The 25,408-nt window shown below is 36.3% G+C and overlaps 1 protein-coding gene across 1 annotated transcript in view; it reads right to left on the bottom strand.

The window, feature by feature from the left end:
• SEMA3E (semaphorin 3E) overlaps window positions 1-25,069 on the bottom strand; it is a 154,774-nt gene extending 129,705 nt beyond the window's left edge. The window contains exon 1 of the mRNA XM_086609692.1: window positions 24,949-25,069. Within this exon, the coding sequence (XP_086465818.1) occupies window positions 24,949-25,063 (115 nt within the window). The 5' untranslated portion in view covers window positions 25,064-25,069. The remainder of the gene's footprint in view (window positions 1-24,948) is intronic.
• Between the last annotated feature and the right edge of the window lie 339 nt (window positions 25,070-25,408).

Genomic DNA, 25,408 nt, shown 5'->3' with positions numbered 1-25,408 from the left:
ATTCCACTTCTCAGATATTTCTGTCAAGAAATCCTTCCCATAAAGAAGTGCAAAATCAATTCACATTATTATTTACTTTTTTTGAAGCAGTAAATCAGTGGAGATGACTCTGCTAACACATTTATCATTAGTGCAAATGAATTGAGTAGAATCTCGTATTAAAATTCTATGATATTCCAGACATGGAATTTTAAATATTGTACTTGCAGTTAGGTATCATAGAATCATAGAATCATAAAATCATAGAATTATAGAATCATAGAATGGTTAGAGTTGGAAGGGACCTCAAAGATCATCTAGTTCCAATCCCTCTGCCATGGGCAGGGAAACCCTCCACTACACCAGGTTGCCCAAAGCCTCATCCAACCTGGCCTTGAACACTTCCAGGGATGGGCATCTACAACTTCTCTGGGCAACCTGTTCCACTGCCTCACCAGCCTCTGAGTGAAAAATTTCTTCCTTATATCTAATCAAAATCTGCCCTCTTTCAGTTTAAAGCCATTACCCCTTGTCCTATCACTACACGGCCTTGTAACAAGTCCCTCTCCAGCTTTCCTGTAGGCCCGCTTTAAGTACTGGAAGGCTGCTATAAGATCACCCCGGAGCCTTCTCTTCTCCAGGCTGAACAGCCCCAACTCTCTCAGCCTGTCTTCATAGAAGAGGTGCTCCAGCCCTCTGATCATCTTCATGGCCCTCCTCTGGACCAGCTCCAGCAACTCCATGTCCTTGTGTTGGGGCCTCCAGAGCTGAATGCAGTATTTCAGGAGGGGGGTCTCATGAGAGCAGAGTAAAGGGGTAGAATCCCCTCCCTCGACCTGCTGGCCACACATCTTTTGACACAGCCCAGGATACGGTTGGCTTTCTGGGCTGCCAGTGCACATTGCCGGGTCATGTTGAGCTTCTCATCCACCAGCATTCCCAAGTTCTTTTCCTCAGGGCTGCTCCCAATCCATTCTCTGCCCAGCCTGTACTTCTGGTTGGGATTGCCCCGACCCACGTGCAGGACCTTGCACTTGGCCTTGTTGAACTTCATGAGGTTCTCACAGGCCCACCTCTCCAGCCCGTCAAGGTCCCTCTGGATGGCATCCCTTCCCTCCAGCAAATCCATCACACCACACAGCTTGGTGTCATCTGCAAATTTGCTGAGGGTGCACTCAATCCCACTGTCCATGTCACCAACAAAGATATTAAATAGCACTTACATATGTAAGACTTTAATTTAGACCATAATTAGGAATGATGTTAAAAATGCTAAAGTGTATCTGGATGGATCCCAGAGAGTTTTTCAGCTGTTATATCAAATATCAAGTCATACTAATGTTTTATGAAAACTGAATGCATACAGAGTTCCTGGATATATCCAAATTATTAAGGTGACAGCTGCTTCTGTCTATGTAAAACTAATTACTTGTTATTAAATATCTCTGAGTATGTTAATTACACATACTTACATATGTTTCTAAAGAAAATATATCTTGGAAGTCTGTTTCTTTTCAAAGAAAGGAACACTGTTGAATCTATTCTCTTTTCTAAGGGTTTTTTACTTCTAATAAAAGCAATGTGATGTGATTTTAGTTATTAGTGTCTAAAGTTTTCCATTTCCAATGCTTTCTAAAACAGTGAAATCCGTTGAAGTCAGAAAAAACATTATACTATACATAACAGAGTATCCTTTTCAACCAGAACTATTTTTTTTTTTCCCTAAGGATGGAAAAAATATTCTGTGGTTAAACAGGATAAAACTTCCTACTTTTATTTCTTTCTTTTTAAATTCAGGCATGCAGTAGCAGCTAAAATGATATGTTTCATATGTTTGCTCAAAGTCCAATGGAAAAGAAGTGTACTTTAGATGAAAACAGGACATTGATGATGAAAGGGCATCAGAACGGCCTTTATAAATTAGGAGTCTATTGACAGTGAAATTGTACCAAGTTTGTACATGCCTTATGCATTCAACAGAGCTGGACTGAGTTATACCAAATAAGAAACGTCCCAGAAATTAGAAGGATATAAAAGAACATTATAAAGATCTATCCTGACCTTGTGCACAGTACAGGTTGTATTATTTCAATAATCAGAGATATGAAAAGGCTTTTTGTTGTACCAGAGATATTCTCATAGGAAATGTCATATTATAGGCATTGCTAGATAAATATTTGTATTTAGATATATATGCTTATTGAGAAAACTTTAATGCTGTTTAACCAATACATATATAATACATATGTGTATAACATTATTTAACTAATACATATAACGAGAACCCAAAGACAGAATCATGTCCTCACAGCAGCTAAAAAGACTAACTGTATGCAACTGAGCGGACACATAGTATTTCTACGTATTTGAATTACTGAGGTTGGTTTTCAACATCTATCTAGACACAGTCAGCCATGTAAAATTGTACATCACTATGCATCGAGACAAGTGCAGAGTCTAGGTTGAGAGGTTTTTAGATTTTGTGCCTCTAATTTGGTTACAGCAGCTGTGAAAATGATCTTCCTCATGGGCCGTAGGATTTCCTAATTGATGTTTAGGCACTTCCATCTAAACTGAGAGACAGATGAGTTTACAACCTTTTCTTTTCTCTTTTTTTTTTAAATTTTATTTTTATTTAAAATATATGTTTGTACAATATCTAACACAACGGAGAGTTTATCTTTATTTTACTGACTCACGTTATTAATAAACTTAGTGAATAAATCATTCCCTGTTGGATTCAAGAGAGAGGTCAAAGGTTGAGTGGAAATGATAAGCACAACACTCTACTTGATAGCCAGGTGTGACGATTACCTTGGTACAAGAGAGTCTGAAAATTTCCAGCAGATGTCAAGGCGAAGGCCGCCACTGGCTCCTGTAAAACCTTTCAAGCCTATTTAGCTAATCCAGAGTTGGAGTACTGTATGCCTACCACCCAATTCCTTCCAACTTTCTGGTGAGAAATATGCTTTGCTGAGATTAAAAAAAAAAAGTAATTTTAATCTATACCAGCACATATAGGATGACTGGCTTTATAGCAGCACTTCCTTTTTACACCTGTTTTGTAGTTAAAGAGGAAGTGCCTAGAAGTTTCTCTAGGAACTGAATGTGAAGCAGAATTAATGTGACTGGGAGTGTGCTTCCAGTTGGTTTCGCTTGCAATTGGTCTTACAAAAGTCTTATCTTTGCCAGGATGATGGGCATTTTTGATAAGAAATATGTTCATTTTGATATAGAAAATAATCTGTTACATTCTAATTCAGTTGATTATGATTTGAATGTATCTTCTTTTTAAAACAAAAATACTGTAATGGTTTTGTTTATATTTGGGAGATGGTCTTCCACTTAATTATCATCTATCATTACACCTGTGGGCTGGCCAAAGTCTAAGGAAACAATAAGTATATTAAACCTGAACTGACGTAAAATAGTGAAAACAATGTAGATCCACTGACGTTGTAGATGATATGTCAATTTACATTGAATGGTAATGTAAATTGCAACTGATTTGCAATTTGGATGAAATTTAATCATCACTGAGTAGCAATGGTAGTTAGTGATTATATTGAGTACTGAGAAACCCCAGTACCTGTCATAAGCAGAGAAAGAGTATGTAGAAACTTATGCACCTGTAACACAAAAAGGAAAATTTTAATTCCTGAAATACTCAGTATCTCAAATTGAGAAACTGTTCCTTCAGAGAGAAGAAAAGTGTGGTGCTATCAAAATATTTGCTTCATGAATAAGTGTGTAGTCATTCCAGGAAAAAAGGTGTTGGAAGCATGATGACTGAAATGCCAGGTGTTGACAAGATGCATTTTACGTAACAGCATTGATTAAAGAATAAAATTATCATCATTGTCATCATCAGCCCTGGTTCTTACTGTGCTGCTACAAATTTTACATTGATTTATCACACAGAAGTTGTGAAACTGTGTTTGTATCAATACTTAAAACAAATAGTTAAGTCAGATCACATGATTTGTCCCAGACTATACAGGTTTCTCTTATGTAGAAAGATTATAGAAACAGCCAGGTGTGGATAAAATCTGCTCAGGGGTTATTATTGCACACTTGCCCAAACATCTTTTTACAATCAATCAGTTCAAGATGCACAGGTTGAGACAAGACATACTCTTATTGAAACAATCGCTGCTGCAAACCAGGTTGTGCAATCTCCTAGAGCGAATATTGATATTGACTTTCTGTTCTGGAGGCCCCACTTCTGTATGACTGTGTCAGAGATTGCAGGCATTAAAATTCCTTTTGGTATAACACAATTCAGCTGGTCAACTGAATACGCTGAGTAGGAGAAAAGAAAAGTAGTCAGCCTTTTTTACCTGTGAAAATCACACTCTCTGAGTAAGTGCAGCTACTTATCACTGCAGGCGAACAACAGGACTTCCTGCTGATGGAAGACATATGTTATTTCAATATATAGGGTGAAAAAATATTGCTTCACGAGATGTGGACAGATGTGGTTTTTTGGATCTCTAGGAATGATAAACTGTCTAATTGATCCATAGTGAAGTAAAAAACTCTATCTTTGACTTAATTAATAATCCAGGAAACTGACTATACTCAATGGATCTACTCCCTAGGACGCTGAAACACCAGGGATCTCTGCTTCTCAATTACATGTAGTGAATGGCAATTGTTACACTCCGTGCAAGATTTCAGTGTCCCGCAGACTACTCAAAATTGAAGTCTTGAAGAGAAAATTGAAAACATGAGATTTGTTGCTTAACTCGCAGAGTGGTCTGCAGCATCATTCAGAAGTCTGGATTCGCTGATGGGAGAGGGACAAAGTAGTTAATGGCGCTTCCTGCCAGGGTAAACTACAAAGGTTACTCAGCTAAGATATGTTAACTTTCGTATTGTAACAGTTCATCTATTTTCCAGACATTCCCATAAGATTAAAGAACCTGGCTTTAGAACTTCAAGCAGTATCAAAAACGACAAGGAAACGTTCTTTAAACACCAAGGTATGGCGCTGAAATATTGTGTTTAGCTATACAAGGATTACAAATAGCCGAATCTTACATCTCTTAATACAGTCACAAAATCAATAAGCAATTTATAAAGCTACTTACTAGGAAGAAGAGGAAAACAGCTACCATGCTTTATAAGTGTCAAAATAACCCATTGCAAAACACAATATTTTATAAAGACAGCAAACATTATATTTAACTAATTACGAAATCCAAAACACAACAAGAACCAAATAATAAATGACAAGGTATCCAAATCAGGACCTATGCAGTATATAGACTTTATATCTAAAGATCATTCACATAATCGAAAAGTAAGAATAGTCTTTATGATAAGATCATTTTATATCTGTATTTATTATTGTTACATCTTTCAAAAAGAAGCAGTATTAACTTATAACAAAATTTATGTTTTAGTTTGAGCAAGAGTGTAGCTTTTGCAAGATCGTGTGTAAAAAATTTATGAGATCTATCTCATTGTTGTTCAGTTATTTTCCACAGGCCAATCTGTGTATTGGTAAGGAGAAAAAATGTGCAGATACATAAACATATACACAATATGCTTCATCTATATTGCATCTATCTGGGACCAGACTAAAAATTTTCTGCAGTTATTGCTACTGTTTAAAATAATAATAATAAATAGAACAATAATATCACAATATTTCAAGTAAAGAGAAACCTACTTCTCCTTATCAAATGTGAAGCAGTAAAAGAAAAAAGCTATTTTGAAAATTTATATTCTCATGCCAAGTGAGAACTTGACATTTAAGGTCGTGTCAGATTCTATCAAAGCAAAATGCAGTAAAATGCAACATAGTTCTTCAGTTCGAATCTGTTTTCAATGAGCTTATGCACGCCAGCCTGAGATGAACAACTGTAAATGTGGAAAGGCAACATTGGTTTCCATTCCAGCAGTTCCAAATAGCCAATTTGTCCTAAAATTGCTTACCTCAATCTGTATTCCCAAATGCAGAACTAGCAATGTAAGAAATTCAGAGTTATTGGCCTGATTTAAGATGGGATGAATATACGAAGGAAATTATATCTGAGGGATTTTTTTGTAATTCTATTTCTTCCTCTAGAATATTGTCACATTTCAATTTCTGATCCTAGATACAACTACCAAGGTAAAAACAACACACAAGGGAAATAGCAGGGATATTTTGATAAATTATCTGAATATTTAATATTCCACAACATTGTTGTTCTTTATTTTCCTTTTCATTTTAACAAAGTAATTCTTTTAGAGGGCTCCATTATATTAATCTTTGCTAATGACTAGTTTTAAAATAAGTCAGTCATTTCCTACATTTTAGTTGTAGAGTGTGTTTGTGAATTTCTTAGAATGTAGGTAAGGAAAACAAAGAGGCTACAGCTCCTAATGCTAAAACAGTCAGAAAAACCAACAAGCTTTCAGACACATGATCTTTTCTGCAGGTCTCTCAGGTGTTGCATTTCCACTTCAAATGTAAGAGTGTGATCTCACAGTATGACAATTATATATTTTAGTTAGATTAAGAGTGTCCGACTGAGGAAGATAACCCGGGTGTCCCACTGATTACACATCTGAAAGATTAGAAAGATTTTCCATTTCTTCAGTGGATATGTGTCTCTAACTCTGCAATGTGGGACAGCATTTAAAAGTGCGACTAAAATAAGTCAAGATTAGGCTGATATCGATCTATTAGTTTAGATGAAACTCTTCAGTTGTCATTCTCTGACCTTCTGCTGTGATGGCCTGGACCCTATAAATAATGAGAAGGCTGTGGCTTCTCACAACAAGATGTGAATAACATACCCATCATGGTTCTGGTTGTAGCATGCGAGTGATGGGAGTATGTACAGGCGCAAAGCCTGCTGAGGTAATTTCAAGAAACTGTGCCAAAGAAAATGTGTCACAGTGGCACAGCCCTACCTAATTTCAAAACATTAATCTGTACCGTTCTGAAGCCAACTCCAGTGTTTTTTTAGAAATGGTTGGTTTTAGTTCTTTTTGTTTGGGTTTTTTTAGAGGTGGGAGGAGGCATCAGGGAATTACTTTCTCCCTTTCCTTTCCTCCTGGTCCTCTGAAATTGTTTCAGAGGACGCTCACAGATTATTTCTTTTCCTCATAGGTCCAATCATAGAGTCCTAAATGCATGTGACTACATGGATATGAACTGTACAAGCATAAACAACAAAAAACTGGGTGTAGATTCATAAAAATCCAGAAAAATTACCTAGTCGTACTATTTTAAGAACTAGAAGGGAATACTCTGCCTGAATATGATTAGCAACCACCAGGGCCTGAACTCAGCTTTACTTCCCAAACAGTACATATTCACCAGCATGCTTTAATACCTCGAGATTTAGTTAGTTATGAACAGAAAGAAAGAAGTAACATTTGAAAGGAACACACATCTTCACACTTCTTCACTACACTGTTAATTTGGGCTTTTACTCCGTTCTCATTCATACAAGAAACCCTAGGCTAAGTTTAGGAGATCTTCAAACAAAGTGAAAAGTCCAGACTGGACTGCGGCTTGTGACCTAGTTCTGTCCTGGTTTTGCAGTGAGGATGCAGTGAAAACACAACTAATTAAGCTTCCAAAAACACAAGTTCCCTCAAAATCTGGAAAAGATCAGAAGAGACTCAGTCAACCAAAGCACTAAAAAGTCAGAGAATATGTTCACAGAAGTTGTAAACACATGTTCAGAGTATAACTGGCACTTGAGCTTCAGCATGTGATATATAGCTCAAATCTTGTTCAGCTGACCTTAACGCATACAAAAATTAATACAAATGTGATGTATATGTAAGTAGGGAGGCCTTGTCCTTCTTCTTCTCCTTTTCCTATAGAATATTTGTGTAGAAGTATCTGGTCATCAGCTGAAAAATAAGTTAATCTTGAAATTGCATAGAATACAATGTATTATTAATCAGGTTTGGGGAGGAGTGGCTGGAAAGCTGCTCAGCAGAAAAGAGCCTTAGGATATTGGTGGACAGCCAGCTGAATGTGAGCCAGCAGTGTGTCCAGGTGGCCAAGAAGACCAAGATCACCCTGTCTTGTATTGGAAGTAGTGTGGCCAGCAGGACTATGGAAGGGATTGTCCGCCTGTACTCGGCACTGGTGAGGTCACACCTCAAATACTGCATTCAGTTTTGGGCCCCTCACTACAAAAAAGACATTGAGGTGCTGGAGCGTGTCCAAAGAAGGGCAATGAAGCTGGTGAAGCGTCTAGAGCACAAGCCTTACGAGGAGCAGCTGGGGGAACTGGGGTTGTTTAGCCTGGAGAAAAGGAGGCTGAGGGGTGACCTTACTGCTCTCCAGAACCACCTGAAAGGAGGTGGTAGTGAGATGGGTGTCAGTCTCTTCTCCCAAGTAACAAGTGATAGGACAAGAGGAAATGGCCTCAAGTTGTGCTAGGGGAGATTTAGATTGGATATTAGGAAAAATTGCTTCATGGAAAGGGTTGTCAAGCATTGGAACAGGCTGCCCAGGGAAGAAGTTGAGTCACAATGCCTAGAGATATTTAAAAGAAATGTAGATCTGGTGCTCAGGGACATGGTTTAATGGTGGACTTGACAGTGCAAGGGTAACAGTTGGACTTGATGATCTTAAAGTTCTTTTCCAATCTAAACAATTCTATGATTCTACAATTATACAGATATTTCTGAATTTATTATACATGGATTATATATTATTATATATTATTACTTTGCATTACATTATATGTTTAGTTATAATAACCCATTGAAATCAACTGATTTGTTTTGCACTAAATTGGTTTAGTAAAAGTTAAAGTAAATCTTCTGCCTTGAGTTGAAAATTTAATGATTGCTTTCTATATTCTCAAATTCATATTAAATTCTAGTAAAAGGAAGAAAAGAAGAAAAGAAGACAGGACAGAAACTTCTCTGTTTATAAAATTTGTAAGTTTTTCTTCATCTAAACCACCACAAAATTGTGCAAGAGACGTGTCAGAATAGAATGAATAGAAACATTGCTGTAGTCTAAAAACAAAAATGTGTATATAATAAATACAACTGTTGAAACAAAGCAAATAAATTCTAAAATATGAGAAAAGTATTTATTTCTTAAACTGATATCTGCAGAAAATATGGAGAATACCGAAAATATATGCTACTACTTTTACTGGAGAGAATGTTAATGACACAGTCTTAGTTGAGATCAGTGAGGCCACATCAAGGAATAAAATTACATTAGAAAACATCTTGGACATCTCTTTTATAAACTGATTATCTGGCATAAAAAAGAAAACATTTAAGGAAGTTCTGGTTTGTATGTTAAATTACTCCTTCTTGGAATATCTTGTTTTGGAACATATCAAAGGAAATTGTAATCAGAAATTGAAAAAGTAGTTATACATGAGACATTAAGTAATAGGGATCACATCAGAAGTAAATTTGGCTCTCTTAGAGGAAGAAGAATATTAAAAAAGGAAAATTAACCTTATGATATGAAACTTCAGAAGAGATTCAAAACTAAAAGAAAAATATATATTAAAAAAAAGGGATCAAAATAATTTAAAGTTAATTTAAATATTTAAATCCTTGCTATAATAGCTGGAAGATACGTAAACACATGTAACTTAATAACACGATACCAATCATACATGTTCCTAGACCTTGAAGACAGAAAATCTCACAAGGCAAAGCAAAAAGTGTCTTAGTTTGTTTTTGGTTGTTTTTTTTTTTTTATCAAGAAGGGATCAGTTAAAAAAAAGAAACAGTCCACTTAGGCCATCAGAAGAGAATCAACCATGACACAGAAACTGATGAGGATTTGATGCATGACCAACTTATGATGAAATGACAAGTTAATGTGCATCAATTGACTTGTGATAACTGGATGCCTCAGAATTAAAGCAATTTTGGCCCCAAATTACAATGATACTGTGAAGTTGCTTTAGTTTATATTTGCTGCAGGCTGTGAATGTGCACCCAGATGCCACATGACTTGCTAAACCATTGTAAACTGAGTATGTTCCCGAGTCCTGTGTTTGTAATTTGGAAAGCTACAGTGAAATCTGAAGATTGAGTAGTCATACTCAAAACCAGATAAACAGTCTACACAAGGACGCACGTGTCGCCTGGGCTATCTTGCAATAAATGTGCAACTTAACACTTCCTTACAGTTGTTCTTCACCACAATAATTTAAGGAAATACCTGTTCAAGACATATTTGTTTCAAGTAATAAATTATAAGCCTCTGTCCTAGAGAAATATTACCACTTAAATGCACTGATAATATATTAAGGAGTTGTTAGTGCTTATTGACATAAAAAGCAATTTTGTCAAACCTGAGCACTCTTAAAAAAGGGAAACAGACTTTCCAAAAAAGCATGTAATATTTCAAGAAGTGAATGCAGATCTCTTTCAATTTAATGTCATTTTTTTCCAATATTTGGTAATATTGGGGGAAAAATATTTCCAAGATTTTTTTTTGCAATGTATAACACTATAATTTTTTAAAACTAATGCTTATATTCTTAAAAATCTTTAGATTTCAGAACCTGGGACTTCAAAGGGAAATTCTGTACCTCAATTTATGAATATAGAAGCCTCAGTATTGCTAAGACAGTTTACATGGAATTTAACTGAGAGCAAAAATTAGCATTCTTGTGGAGACTAGAATTGAAAGAAAACACCTTTCATTTTCTCCTTAGAGGTATTGCTACTGTTTCTGGGAATTGAGAGACAACAAGGCTTGTTTTAACATTCCTTAACCATTCCTAACAACTGCAAAATTGAAGTTAACAGTATCTAGATAAATGTTACAGAAGAATAAATGGCAGCAGCTTAAGGAGAAATTTGGTTTCATCAACACATTAAAATTTTTGGAATGCATTTACAGCACAAGAAATAAAAGGAAAAAGGTTAATTTATCTGACTTAGCATCTCAAAGCACTTTAAATAAAATGCTGTTGTACTTAAGTACTTTGGAGGTTACTGATAAATAAAACTGCTTGTTAGCACAACACAAAACAATTTATTAACAGTTTATCACTCAGAGCTGAGAGTGACACCATCTAAGATAATACAGAATAAACAGAGAATGTTTTTTTATTACTCCTAAATTAGAATATGCTCAGATACCCATAGATTTTACTTTTAACCTTGCATGCCTACCCACTTGTCAGTTGCTAGCCTGATAAGCTTTTTTTTTTTAAACTGTTCAGCTTTTTTTTTTTTTTCTTAACTGTTCGTATCACCAAGTCTTTTACGAAAACTAGCTGGTAGTGATATAGTGGGATTTATTTAGGTTAGATAAAGCCCTGTCTTACAGGGCTAGCTATTTGGTCTTCTCTAAAATTTCCAGTCTGTACTTTTTTCTGGTAAGGACTCTTTCATTTTCCACAGTCACATAGACTTTATGTGGTATTTTTTTCCAGATGTTCTTTTCCTTTAACACTATATTGACCTGGGCAGCCTTCTTCGTTCCTTGGCTGCTTGCTTTAATGCTATCTCTCTAGAAAGCTCCACATGGGTGTACATCACCAAGACTCCCCTGGGAATAAGATCATGTCAAAATTCTACAGAGAAAGGCTGGGATAATAATCCTAACCCATGTGGGAGAAGGGAATGTCACAGAAAATCTCTTCTAAATATTGATTTATTACACTGTCCCCAATTGTTGGTAAAAGACAAAAAATTAAGAACCAAACTCCACATATATATTAATTTTAATATTTTTAAGCCTTCAGAAATCAGACCTAGTGCCTTCAATTCATCTAATAAGAAAATATCTTCAGCCTAAGTTGTGCTTGGTGTTCAGTTGAACTTTCTAGGAACAGTTACTTGCAACCCAGAGGAAGACTGAAATTTCGATACGAACCACTGGAAAAGATAATTGCATTGCCACTAAATTGACAGGAGGTTATCGGACTTCACTGTAGAAATGTCAGTTTGGAAGGACTAGAAGAGAGAATGATGATCTAGCATAATAAAGATTATTTGTATTCTTTTGTGATGAAATCTACGATCTAATTTCCTAAGAAAATGAGGGGTTTTTGATCACTCTGCTCGTTGGTGACACAATCCATTTAGTGTTTTGCTCCCTATGACATATGAGATCTCTCTGACCAATTTCAGATTTCTTGGGGATCAGGCACGGAGTAAGAGCAGTCTAGAAAACATTACATTTTTCTAGTAGTTAAGAAATGGCTATACTCCATTAGTTACTTAACCAAAAGAGAGAACACTCATTATCAAATTAATCCAATTAACAGGTAACTGGTCAACAAGCACATGAAGAAACAATCATACCTCTATCCACCTAGGGAGCCAAAAAAGTGTTTTAATTAATATAAAGAGTTCCAGGAACACTGTTGAAGGTTACGTGAGAGAGAGTTGCTATAAGAGAGACTCTAGTGCCTGTGATACCATTATGTATGCTGCAGCAGGAAAACATTCGGGATGAGGAAAGGTGACTGTGACTTTGGAAGGATTAAATGATTTGTTAAGAAGCTGAGATACTAAAAAGGCTAGTGATAAAGAGAAGATCTCAAACTATTTCAGTAGGAGAAAGAACAGAGAAAGCCTAAGGGACATGAGACATCAGCATATAGGAGACTAGAATACATTTCTTTCGCTTTTCATGTTTATTTTCTGCTTTAATGGTTGCCTCCTGTCGAGGCATGTCCTTGTTAATATCTCTTGTTGCTGGTGTCGCACTGCTCAAAGATATTTTGGTCTCACTAGGCAAAACAATAGGTAGTTGGAAGGAAGTTTTATTCTCAAATTTAGGTTAGATAATTCTACTGGGAAAAAATGTATGAGATTTAGTAAGACTTAAATACTTGAGAATCCCAGGAGGTTGTTCAAAGTTTTTCATAAAACTTCAGAGTGAATCCAGATTTCTCGAATCTAATAGATTATTAACACATTATTGGTGATCCAATCAGCTCAACAGAAAAACTCTCAATGAAAAAAAAAGGACTATAACTCTTCTTTCCAAAAAGAGATATATTAATTATAAAAAGATTTGGATTTAAAACTGCCCACAGACATGTTTTGTGGGTACTATACCTTCTACAAACATTGCATCAGATCTCTGGAGTTCACCATTTAAGATAGCTACCAACAGTTTTGAGGTCTTTATTGAGGTTCACCATCTAAGTTTTCAGCAGGTGTGAGGTCTTTACAAGGGTAAAAGTGAATAACTGCTTAGGTTAGGAACTGATGAGTTAAAAACACGTCTTTGTCAATCAACAATATTAGGGTCAGCCTGAAGGCTTCGTAATCCAATTATGGAAGCTGCTCTCAGGATCTACCTCCACCCTTTAGTGCTCTCAGATGCGTTTTTAAAAGTTTGTAAACAATCTTGTAGTGACTAAGTAGTATCAGCATTATTACAGTCCCTGTGAGAGCAACTGCAGAACTCCAAGATGCCAACAGAAACACGTTATTACCCTGTGCTACTGTAATGCTGTTACAACCATAAGTATGAGACTCAAGTGGATGCGTTAATAGCTAACCTCTGCCAACAAAATTAAACTGTGTAGCAAGAGCAGACCTTACAGACTGAAGGACAAAACATTTATAGAGCAAAACCACTGAGACAGGTTTTGCACAGAAATCCACAGCTGTAGAAACTTACCTTCATGTTGCCAACAGTTTAACAGAAAAACCAAACCATCTCAACAAGGTTTTATCAGGACTAGAGTCATGGATACAATGTATGACTAATTCAGAAAAAAATGTGAATCACCTTTTTGTCAAAGATTTGAGGTCTACTTTCGTTGTGTTAATTCATAGTTTACGCCATTTAAAATATGAAACATGCTAAGACATGACAACTCTAACTCTCGGATATTTCCCATAGGTCCTGCAACACTCCCAGGCAGTAGTATCAGATGTCAGTATGTGTCAATATGTCTGTTACTTTTCAACAATCCCAAGATGGAACATTTCTGTGCTGCTATCAGATTCACAGCACACTTCAGGAGCTGTTTCACAAGAATGTATAAACATCAGTTATTATTATTTTCAAATCCCCATGCTTTAATATTTTTTTGTTTTACTTTTAAATTATGAGTACAAGGAGTTTTCAACAGCCCAGAGTTCTAATTTTACAGCTCAAGGCTTTTAGTGCTATTACATATTAAGGCAGAAAATGTGAAAGCACAAAGAAAAGAAATGAAATCCATTAACCTGATATTATGAAGTAATTTGTTGCCTTTTCTAACAAAGTAAGGGGTTGTTCTGTGTCAAGAAAATTCTGGAGACTACATATAGCTCTTGTAGCATCTATTTCACAATTCTAAACTACAAGTATAACATCCTCAAAGAAGCATTTCCTGAAAATACCATTTTCCATGTAACAAAGGAGCATGGCAAGTTGTAAGTCTCTAGCTTTTTCGTGTTTTAAGCAAAGAATAAAATGGAAAGTGAAATTATACACGTAAATCAAAATTGTCAGTATTGTGTTGCTTTTTTAATGCCTGGAGTATGGGCAAAATGGAACAACTTTTGCTGTGATTGGCTTTAGTCAGTCATGCTACAGGAATGGTCACAAAGAATCTGTGCCTTCAACTTTGATCTTGCAAACAAACCTCACTTTATTTATAGAATCAAAGTTTTAGTATATGGTCTATAAGGCGACTTTGTGTGCAGCAGAAATAACTTGAACAGCTTGTATATAACAATTTTTTGTTACTGAGTCTTGACCAGAGGGTAGCTGAGCTCTGGCAGGCAGCTGTGAGAGGCTCACCTATTTCAATATGCTAGTGCATCGCTATTTAGTTTAAAAGTTCTGAAAGATGTTTAGCCTGAATCAGCACATTGTGCTTAAACAAAGTCAGCACATTGTACGCTGAGGCAGATGAAGAACACATCCAAGTCATTGCTGTGGTCCAGCAGCTATGGTAGCCACTTCGATTGCTCAAGTCACTGCTCAAGTGACTACACCTTTGTTCTCATCTTCCAGACCATTACTAGACCAAAGACACACTACTTAGTATCTTCACTTATACTTTATCAAGGCAATTGTGCTGCAGCTTGTAAGCTCTGCAGTAAATCCTCATCAGTTAAAGGGTTTTATCCTTGGACGTGTAACATCCTAGACCTATCATCAGACATTCATCCTAAATCCATCTCACCTACTTTTATCTGAGTGCAAGCTAGGCCTCTAGTTTAAGCTGAGCTGTACTCAGGAGAGACAAAAATACACTTCCAGGCTAAGTGCAACAACCAAATGGATCATCTCTTTCAGAAAGTAGTCAGGAATGAGGAATATTCCTGTCAAATCTTTAGTCACAGAAGTTTGTGGGAGGTTCGCTATTGTCCTTAGTAAGAATGAAATAAGGCCTTTGTTCTATTTTTGTATTAAAAGTTTCATATATTTAGCAGTAGATTTTAAGGACAGTGTGCTACATCCAAAGCTGTTGTTGGAGAACCACTCTTTACTGTAACTGTTTATTTTATCTCCTAAATGTGAAGCATTTTATCTACAAGAATTCAAGCATTTTAGAAACGTAATAACCCATTGAAGTGTTTGAGTGTTGACCTACAGAAGCTGCAGTCACTCAGTAAGGACTACTATGGAATCAATAAAGAGCTTGAGACTGTTTACAGTCTAGTTCTGAGCTATAATAAATACTCAACCTGCTGAATACTTTAACACCTCCTCAATAGTGTGTTTAGAAATGACTGCTATCCCAGATGCTTGTGTAACCTGAAAATATGCAGAAAGACATGGCCATTCCTAAGATAAGCAGAGTAGAGAAAATAATGACTTACTGCATGTAAACACAGGCACATAAAGACAAGACCTTTTTTCAGCAACAAAATTAATAAGAACAAGATCTCTAAGATGTTTTACATCTTTCTGGGCTCCCAGACAATACATATTTTCAAGCTTTGCATCATACCATTCTCAATGAACTGAGATGAAATATTTAATACATGAAGGAATGGGTTTCTTTTCTTTTACTCTTGGCTTTTACCACACACCCACAGGAAAGCACTTAGCTTAATCATAAATAAAGAGTTGCAGGAGCTCTTGGAATTGAGCAACACTTGCTAACCTTTAGCTTTCTGGCTGAAAAATGACCTTCAGTGATGACCCCAGTGAATAGTGCTATCTGGAATAATTCCCTCACATCAAGCAACCTATTATTTTACTATTATTAAGTTTTAGTAACACCGCTGGGAGAAACCATCTGTTAAAAGAGAAACAAGGTACTGACCCTTAGGTATTTGGGGACTGTTGTTTTCTGCAATCAGTTTAAGGCACTTTTCATTCATTTTGTACAATTTCCTTTCACCAGTGTCAGGAAGATCAGAATAAGAAAAGACCAACATCCCTGTGATGTTTATTGCACATCAACAAATAAAAGATATATTTACAGCTGCATTCACTATTTTACTAGGCCTATTAAACAAATGTGTTGTAAGAAAAAGCCTATAAAGCAAACTTAGCAACAGTAAAAAGCCCATTGTTCGACTCCCCACAGAAGCTTCAATTGCTTCACAGTATGAAGTCAGGAATCCTTTAGATAAAAATAAACACAGAAGAAGTAGAGAATAGATACATTAAGGACGTTAAGAGGAGTGAAGTCTTCTTTCACTGAATGCCTGTCTTCCAAGCCTGGTTCCTTGGTTTAGAGAATTATTTTGCAAATAGTTTGCAAAAAAAACCCCAAACAAACAAACCAAAAGCTATCATCATACTAGAGGGATCCAGTTAAGAACCTTTTAAATGTGTATGTAAATTTATTTTGAGTGAATTAAAGAAATAAAAACAGAGGATAAACTTCACATGCTGCACTGAAAGATCAAATTTCCTAAAACTTGAAATTCTTTAATACTGATGAAATAGAAATGTTAGCAACATGATTTCACAAGGATCATAAATTTTTATTTTTTTTTTAGCTGTTGCTGCCAAATCACAGTCTAAAGAGGACTATATATTGCTTGTCATCAAATTCTTATAAATAATGAACATCTGCTCTGGCCAAATATGAGAAGTCATCTGTGATTTTTTTTCTCTTTCTCTTGTTTTTGTCTCACAGGCTTTGATTAGTTGCATTTGTTTTTGGTTTTTGTTTGTTTTTTTTAATGAATGAAATTTTTAGCCTTTTATTTCTTCTGTATTTTGACATTTAATATTCATAAGGATCCTTTGAACTCTCTTGTAATAAATCACACTAAGCACAGAAATCCCATTTCTATCATATAACCTTCCTTGACTGGAAAGATATCCTTCCCAACTAGGTTTTTGATATGGAAGCTCACATCAAGCAAATTCAACTAAGAATGATAATACAATTTTGGAAGCTAAATGTTGTGTGCTTATGGCAAATTAGTTTTTGGAATTAGACTATTACAGGGTTTCCTTTGTGTTACTTTGTAACCTGCAAAAGTATTGAAAAATTCAGGTTTGAATCCTTTCCTTGATACTGGAGACCTAAGTACCAGGAGTCAACTAGTAAAAGGTAAGTGAGTTATCAAAAGTGCTATGGCATCAAGTTTCTCCATGGAAGGCAAAGAGATGACACAGCAGAGGGTATTGCTGTTTCCTGGTAAACTTCATTGATTTTGTACTGTGAAATGTATGAGGTAAACAGATGGCACTTCCACCAGGAAAATGAAGTTTCAGTCCGAAATATTGTACTGCATTCAAGGACAAATCTTAGGTCATTATAGGTAACCAGAAGACTCTCACAAAGTTGAGCAGATTCTGACTGACAGAAGAGGTGAAAAAGCACACCAAATACTATATTGAGATAGAGTAGCAAGACATGACATAAACAAATACCAATTATCCGCTTTCACCTGAGACTAATAAAAGTAATCTAAAGATGAGATTCAACTTTTATTCTATCACAAATTATCTTCTAGCTACATGAGTGATCCAAGTCTTGCTGCTATTGGCTACACGCAGAGTCTGTGTGTCAAGTCAGGGCCAAGATGTTTGGCAGGAATCACTTTGTTGACATCTTTGCGGTTACAGATCTCCTGTACATACTTGCACAGAAACTGTGAAAGGAACCTTTGACATGCCATTATATTCCAGAGGTCCAGCAATTTACAGGTAAAGTAAGAATGAGAGTAGAGTAGAAAAGAAATATTCATCACTAATATCGTATATTCACCCAGAGCAGTGTGGCTAAACAGTATATCCAGATGTCTGATTGTAATATGCCACAATTTACAAATTCTTTGAAAGGGTCTAGCATCAAGAAATGTCACAGAGAAAACCTGAGAAAAAAACAGAAAAACTCTTCCTCGCGTTTGTAATGTTGTTACTTAAAAGTAAATATAAAAAATTTAAAACCAGTTTTGCTTAGTTGATTTTTACAGACATGAAAATTATCACAGGGTAAGGAAAAACTGGGTACATAATGATACATTCCTGCTTTTGGACGTTATAAAACAGTTTGCCAAAGGGATGCAGCATGAGTGAAAGCGTATCAATTCATAGCTTCATCAAAACTAACAGAAGATGCTTAGAGCAGAAACATTGTGATGTCAGCCTTCAATTGAATTAATTAACAAGGTGAAATCCTTCTTCCAAAATAAGAATTTGTAGCCTTGAGGATGGTCAGAAGAACCAAGATCAAGGGAAAAAGAGATTTGTCAACGTGAGATGATAAAAGTGTGGAAACAACAGATTGGTAACATTTGGGTTTGAAACTATGCTCTGAGAGAATCACGATGGTTTTATTTGTTTTAATGTATATAGGAGACTTGTTCAGTTCCTCAAACTGAATCTCGGTGATGACAATTTTCATTTGTCATCAATTTGAAGATGGAGTTTATTTTGAAAACTTCTCAAAAATTGTTATTTGTGTCCTTTCTTTACAGGAGTTTGGAATTACAACTAAACTACACTACAGATTTTTTCATAATGCAATATTTTCACTCTTTTTCTCTTTTAACAATTTCTTTCATGTTTGATCATGAATCCTTAACTGATTATTTAAATGCCAAACATTAACTAGCCAACACAAAACATTTTAAATAGTATGCTCAAGTTAAGAGGGCCTTCCTCTGTAAAACAAAGATTACTATCTTTATCCCTGCAGGTTATGAATTTTTTTCAGAAATAAAGATTTTTCTAATTATAGAAAATTAGGCTGCATGCTATAACTTCATCATATTTGCCTGGGTACATGAAGAAAACCAGGGCGGCAGTTTTAATAACATTTACTATTCCCATTGCACACTTTTAGAATATTTATTGACTAAAAGTTCCTCAAAAGGCCTGAAACAGATGCTCACCCTTACACAGCATACTGTAAATCATACAAACAGCATTAATCCTGTTTTCATTTAAGTAAAATATAACACTTGCTTTCAGTGAAATAACGATGAGTATAATTTCTGATAGTTTAAAATAGCAGATGGTGTTATCACTTTGAAAGCAGGGAGATAGCTGTATCAAAGCAGCAGCATGCAGGATATTCTGGTCTTGCACCTTCAGATGGTACTTAGTTCTTTAAAGCAAATACAGGAAAGTGATTGATGTTAGGCAGCAAACAGTCTGTTTCTTGCATCCTCGGCGGTGGTGCTTATCGCTTCGGAGTTCTGCTACGGCAGTACTTATAGAAGCCTTTGTCAACAAAATGCAGTTATGAAAGGAACTAGCATGGATTCTCTGCCAAAAAATTCCTGTCTTGGTGAGCAAGTCCCTCTAGGATTACTTGGAAACACTCCTGAACTTGCTGCCCATCTCCTCTTGTAATATGGATAAATAATAAACCTAAAGCTTGTCCTAGTTGTTGATAAAGAATCAATTGTCTGTCCAGTGGGAGAGGGATGTAAAAGCTCACCTCCCTTCCCCACAAGCGGCCGAGAGATATTTACGTATCTTCCCCTAAGACATTTCTAAGCTGACACTACATTCTATGTAGACTCATGAATTTGAGTAAGAACAGGAAACTGCCTGTCACGTGGTTTTTCCAAACACTTGTAATTCTGGTTATCAGTCCTTACACCTAACCATATTTAGATCTGGAGCTGTAATACAGGTCTTCAGTTCCTAAACCCTCAGAATTATACTGCTTTTTAATTCACTGTAAGAAAAATCCAAACTTCAATATATATATACTGATATATATGTGCATATATACATACACATAATCATTTTTTACACAGACTTCTCTAGACTATATGGAAGCATAGACCGCAAGCTAAATCCTTATTATAGTAGAAATTCAAGGATGTTTATATCTAGCATGAGTTAACATTTTCTCGATTTTGAATATGCCTTGATAGAAAAACTAATCTTTCCTAGTAATTAAAAATAAAAAATCTATTACAGTGAAAGCTGTTAAAAATAGAAAACATTTTCATGCATGAAATTGAATCTGTCATGATTCAGTTATGAGTTACGTGGCTAGTCATTAATCGGCCATGATTTATGTGGCCAGATGATTACTAATTGAAAATACCATACTTGCATTAAACGTATTTACCTACTTCAGAATTCACAAACGCCTGTCTAAAAATTCCCTACATTTTTGTTATACAATTTAATTGTTAGTTCATGAGTAAATTTTGCTGCCACCTAGCTAGAGAACAGACACAGTCAGATATCGTGGGTAACTCTTAGTGTTAATTAAAATGATTTCTAAATTACAATTATCAAGAAAGTTAAAGTAGGTGTGCTGAAAGTCTGGCTCCTGCAAATAGCAATGAAACATTTTTTCTACTGTTGCAGACCTCAGCAGCCCTCAAAGATCATTAGCTAGCCCTAACAAACCTAAATACATCAAATGTTTTATATTACACATTCTACATAAGAAAATCCATAGATGAACATAGAGAGTATCACTTATCTTCTGCAACATTTCAGCTTTCCCTTCCTTAGTCATCTGCTGCTATTGTTTGAAATATTTATGCTTGGAGAATAAATTTCCTAATCTAGATTATTTCTGTCTAAATTCAGTCTGCTCCTTCTGCCTGCTGCAGTTTGACTCTACCATAAAAAGTAGCAAGCAGTTCCCACAGCAGGTAGAAGGGAGATATTTGGGTGGATAAGGCAGGCAGAACTGCTACTTAACCAAAGCTTTTCCAGATAAGAACAGCCTCTAGTGCATAGCTACACAACCTGAGATCAAGTGATGCCAAAATCCCTCAAGTCACTCAAGAGCAATGTAAATGGGTAAAACAGAGAGCAGATCCCTCAAGATCTGCAAATCTCTGCGTATAGCCGACTATACCAGATCCCATTGCAGCAATAAAATCATACAGATCACTGTAAGGGCTCAACGTCTCATTCTCATACTGTGTTAACTTTGCTCTTTACCATACTCACAGACTAGAGGGAAAAAAAAAAACAGCTAGAAATACACTGCAAACCATGTGTAATGCTTGAATTATACAATGACATCGTTCATGGGCTCTTCAGGTCTACATGCTTCTTGTGTAGCTCTGTTAGGCTTATATAAATATATCCCTCCTGTCCTCTGGAAACCCAATCCATTTCAATTTGTAATATAAATAGTTTCTTTTTAACATGCAGTGTGTGCTGATTTCACCTTAATTATATATTTCCCACTGCGACAACTCGAACTGTGGGATACTGAGAAAGAATTTAACCAACAGCCTATAAAGAATAGGGGCTGAAGCTGGGCTTCCATTAACACCTCATTAGGAAGAGCATGTACTGTATGTAAAATGAGCTAATGATTTTTAAATGTAGTTGTCAACCTATAACAATAATATAGAAATTTATTTCTCTGTAATACTGAGCAAGCGATACTATATTTTTATCTCTACGAATTAACATGAAGCTGTTGGAGTACATTACTACTCCAAGCAAGATCAGTGGTCATCATCAAAGATTGACCTTTAGTGCAACGGTACCACTAATACCACAAGTGGTACTAATAGCAGTGTAAATTTTCTAATAGACACAAGCTGACAGTTTGAGGAAAACACCTTCAAGTCCTAAATGTAAATACTGCTCAGCTTACTAAAAATGATGTTAGAACCATAAAATGACTGTTAAGTGGCTATAGGATTAAATCTGATCCCATATAAAGGAATGGCAAAATTCTCTCATTTGAGTTTACCGTGAATAAAGACCATCCTCCACCTTACCAAAAATCACCATCACAATTTGCATTAACTCGACAGGTTTAGCAGTAGTTCAAGAATGCAGGACTTCCATTAACTTCCACTGAAGCTGAGTAAATGGCCATAGAGTCAAACAGGGGTTGCATAATATATCCCTTAATTGGCAAGGGGATTGTGGTATTCCTATCCATCAGGTGACCCCTCTGTGCAAGGGTTAGGACCTGATCTTGTTGCCGTGGGTTTGGAGGCATGTATGTGCTGCAGGTGAAGCCTGGTTTGCTGTGAGAGCAAAAAGCTCTCATTCATTCTCCGTTCACTACACTTTCACTGAGCATCACTTTTAAAGAAAAATAAAAGAATCTGTGAATTTATAAAAATCAGAGAGTCTCTATTCCTAATTTGTGGAAGCCTTCTCTTGTCTCTTTAAAATAAAAATAACTAATTGTAAATACTTCTCCCATAACAAAGAAATCTCAAGTCCATAAATCTCATCTTACTCATCACAGAAGCTTTTAGCTTACCAGTCATCACTAGCCTATCTTGCTGTGGCCTGAATCCCAATTAACCACCAGCAGCCACAGTTACACAGGGCGGCAGTGAGCACGCATGCTTACTTTCACATTTCAGGGTCTTTGCAGCGAAATTTGTAACTGAATTACAGCTACTCCACACTGAAAATTTACACGTATGGGCTGCATCGTCTATACCACACGGCAACTTACCGGATGGGCTGGAGCAGCTTTGTGAAGAGGACCACCTCCTAGTAACTACCACGTGCCTAGCTGGTACCCACAGCAGCCCCTCTCTGGAGTCAATGCAATTACGATGAGGGACCCTCCTGCTGTTCCTGTTTGATTAGTGAATACTGCAACGACATTTACTCATTGTCTTCATGCTTGGTCGCTACATTCTTTTGGCTGGGAGGATGGCAATAGCGGTTCCCAGGGTGCAGGCAGGTATGCCTTTTTTAGCCTTTGCCTCAGGATATGCGGTCATGCACTCACTGACTGCAAGACAGCTTGTAAAATCAGTCACATTTCACGAGTGTGACAAATGTGACAGGGTACTGTACAAGGTGAAATGTAAGATGGTGATGTGTGTGTTCATGGTAGAGAATTTACTTGGGACAGACCCTTCTGTGTCATTGGATCTGAGCGAACTGACATCAGGCAGGGGAGGTTTGGCCCTCTGTGAGAAAAGGATGTTTTAAAATCTCATTGAAAATATCAGAGTTATGATGTGTTATGGCCAAATTACTGGCTCCCTGCTGAAAATGGAGGTAGTATGCAGTGAAATGTACACTGATTCCAACCGCCAGAAAACCAATTATTTCTACAAGTGAGCACAGAAGCAGTTAATAGTCACAGCACCACGGTGGGGAGCTTGCCAAAACTGGCAGCTAAGCCAGAGTCCTGAACCAACATAACAGTAGGTCTATTTGTCTCATTTATTGTGCTTTTCTCATCTCCATCACCCCATCACATGCAAACAAACATCAATAATAATGGTAGTCTTAATAATCATACCTAGAATTAAATTAATGTTCAAATGCGCATTTTCAACAATAAGAGATGTGAAAGGATTATATAATCATCATTTGTCACTCATTCCTACTGTACTCTGAAACCATAAGCTGAAAAAGAAGTGGTTTATAAGTTAAAAGGGATAACATAAAAGCAAATCCCATTTCTTACAGTTTCCTAGCAAGACATTCAGACCAATTATCTTACTCAGCTTCTCCTTTCTTTATAATAGGTAATTTAGCTTGCTAAACAAAATACAATTAAAACCTTGTTTAGACTAAAGCTGTCTACACGTGGAGCTGTAGCTGATGTTAATTCTTAAACCTTAGCCATACTTAAAATAGTTATTCTAATGTACTTCACACTGATGCAGCTTAGTTATCACTTTCATAACCACAGAAATGTTCTTCAGTGAATTCCATTTGCTCTTTCCAAACTATGTCAGCAAAAAGGTATTTTCTTTTCATCTTTGCATAAGAGGTAATATCAAAACATTACTGATTGGCCAATCATCAATTTATCTTGCACACTTACATTTTCTCACTCCTACAGCAGTAAGTGCCTGTCATATATTTCTAAGTGCATATTGTGCAAATGTATGTACTGCTGCAGAGAACTGAAAAGTCATGGTTGTGCACAGGTATTTTTATATACACACAGGGTTAAAACTAAATCATAAGGAAGAGTTTAAATCACAAGCAATCCAGAACCAAACAAGGAGATACTTTGAAGGAACTAAAGAAGAATCGTTCAGGCTTCAGGTAAATTGAAAATTAAATAATTTAAGACAAATGAACGAACAAACAAAAGTTGTAAGTAGTCTGCATACATATGTCAGAAAAAAAAACCATTTTTTTTCCTTTGGGTAACTCGTTAAACTGCAAGCAGACTTACATTGGCAGTTAGTCATTTTAATTATAGTGTGATGACACTTGCTAGCTTAGAAAATGAATCATATGGTTGCACAGGAATTCAGTCTTTTTGCCTTAGCTATATTTGTAGATAGATAGAATTCTAAAAGTGAAACAGGCATTTAATTGTGTGAGGGTTACTTGATGCATAAGAGTATATTTATTCAGCAATAATTTCAGGTTATATTTTCCATTTCTCTTATTAGAGATCAGACATCCTTTTTACAGCATGGAGGCTAAGACAGAATGACAAGCAAATCTAACACAGTTTCAGGTAGAAGAATATTTCGGTAGCCTAAAATCATCACTGTAAGTGCCTTAAATCTTTCCGAATTCAGTAAACTTAATTATGAGTGCAGCTTAGTACAAGGAAACAATTCACAAGGCTTCTGAACAGGAATATTTCACTCTGTCAAAGGAACATAATTTAACCCCGATGCAACACTTCCAGTGAAGTGAATGAACTTGCATTAGCATAAAGTCTTTAAAAACCTGACACACTGACCTACCTTTATGTGACAGACGTAACCTTGGCTGCCTCGTATCTGTTGCGTGACATCCAGCTGGTAACTCTAGTAACAAGCCATATAGTGCCAGGATTAAAAGGTCCTGGGCAGATGCCATCCTGCCCAAGATCAGATTCTTGTGCTCTTCACTTAAATGCTGCTGTTTGTTTGTTGTTTTGGTGGGGTTTTTTTAAGGCTCCAAGTTCCACTTCTACTTTCCCAGTGCAGTCAGATCTCTCTTTGGTCAGTTTGTGGGGTATCTCTATGGGAAATTCAATGTTCATCAGAGAAGCCCACAGCCTCAGCTAGCCATTTGTCAAGCTGTGCAAATGTCATGTAAAAATATTCCCTCCCTAGGACAACTGTTTATAAAGTGCAAGGACATTCCAAGGCGTTACTCTGCAGTGTTGTGTCTTGAGCTCTCTTTAGTGACTCTGCCAGTGGATTCAGGAAGAAGCTGTAT

This window comes from Tauraco erythrolophus, chromosome 4 (genome assembly GCF_009769465.1).
Source record: "Tauraco erythrolophus isolate bTauEry1 chromosome 4, bTauEry1.pri, whole genome shotgun sequence".
In the NCBI taxonomy this organism is placed as follows: domain Eukaryota; kingdom Metazoa; phylum Chordata; class Aves; order Musophagiformes; family Musophagidae; genus Tauraco; species Tauraco erythrolophus.
Note: the sequence above shows the minus strand (reverse complement) of the source record. Positions and strands in the feature narration are given on the sequence as shown.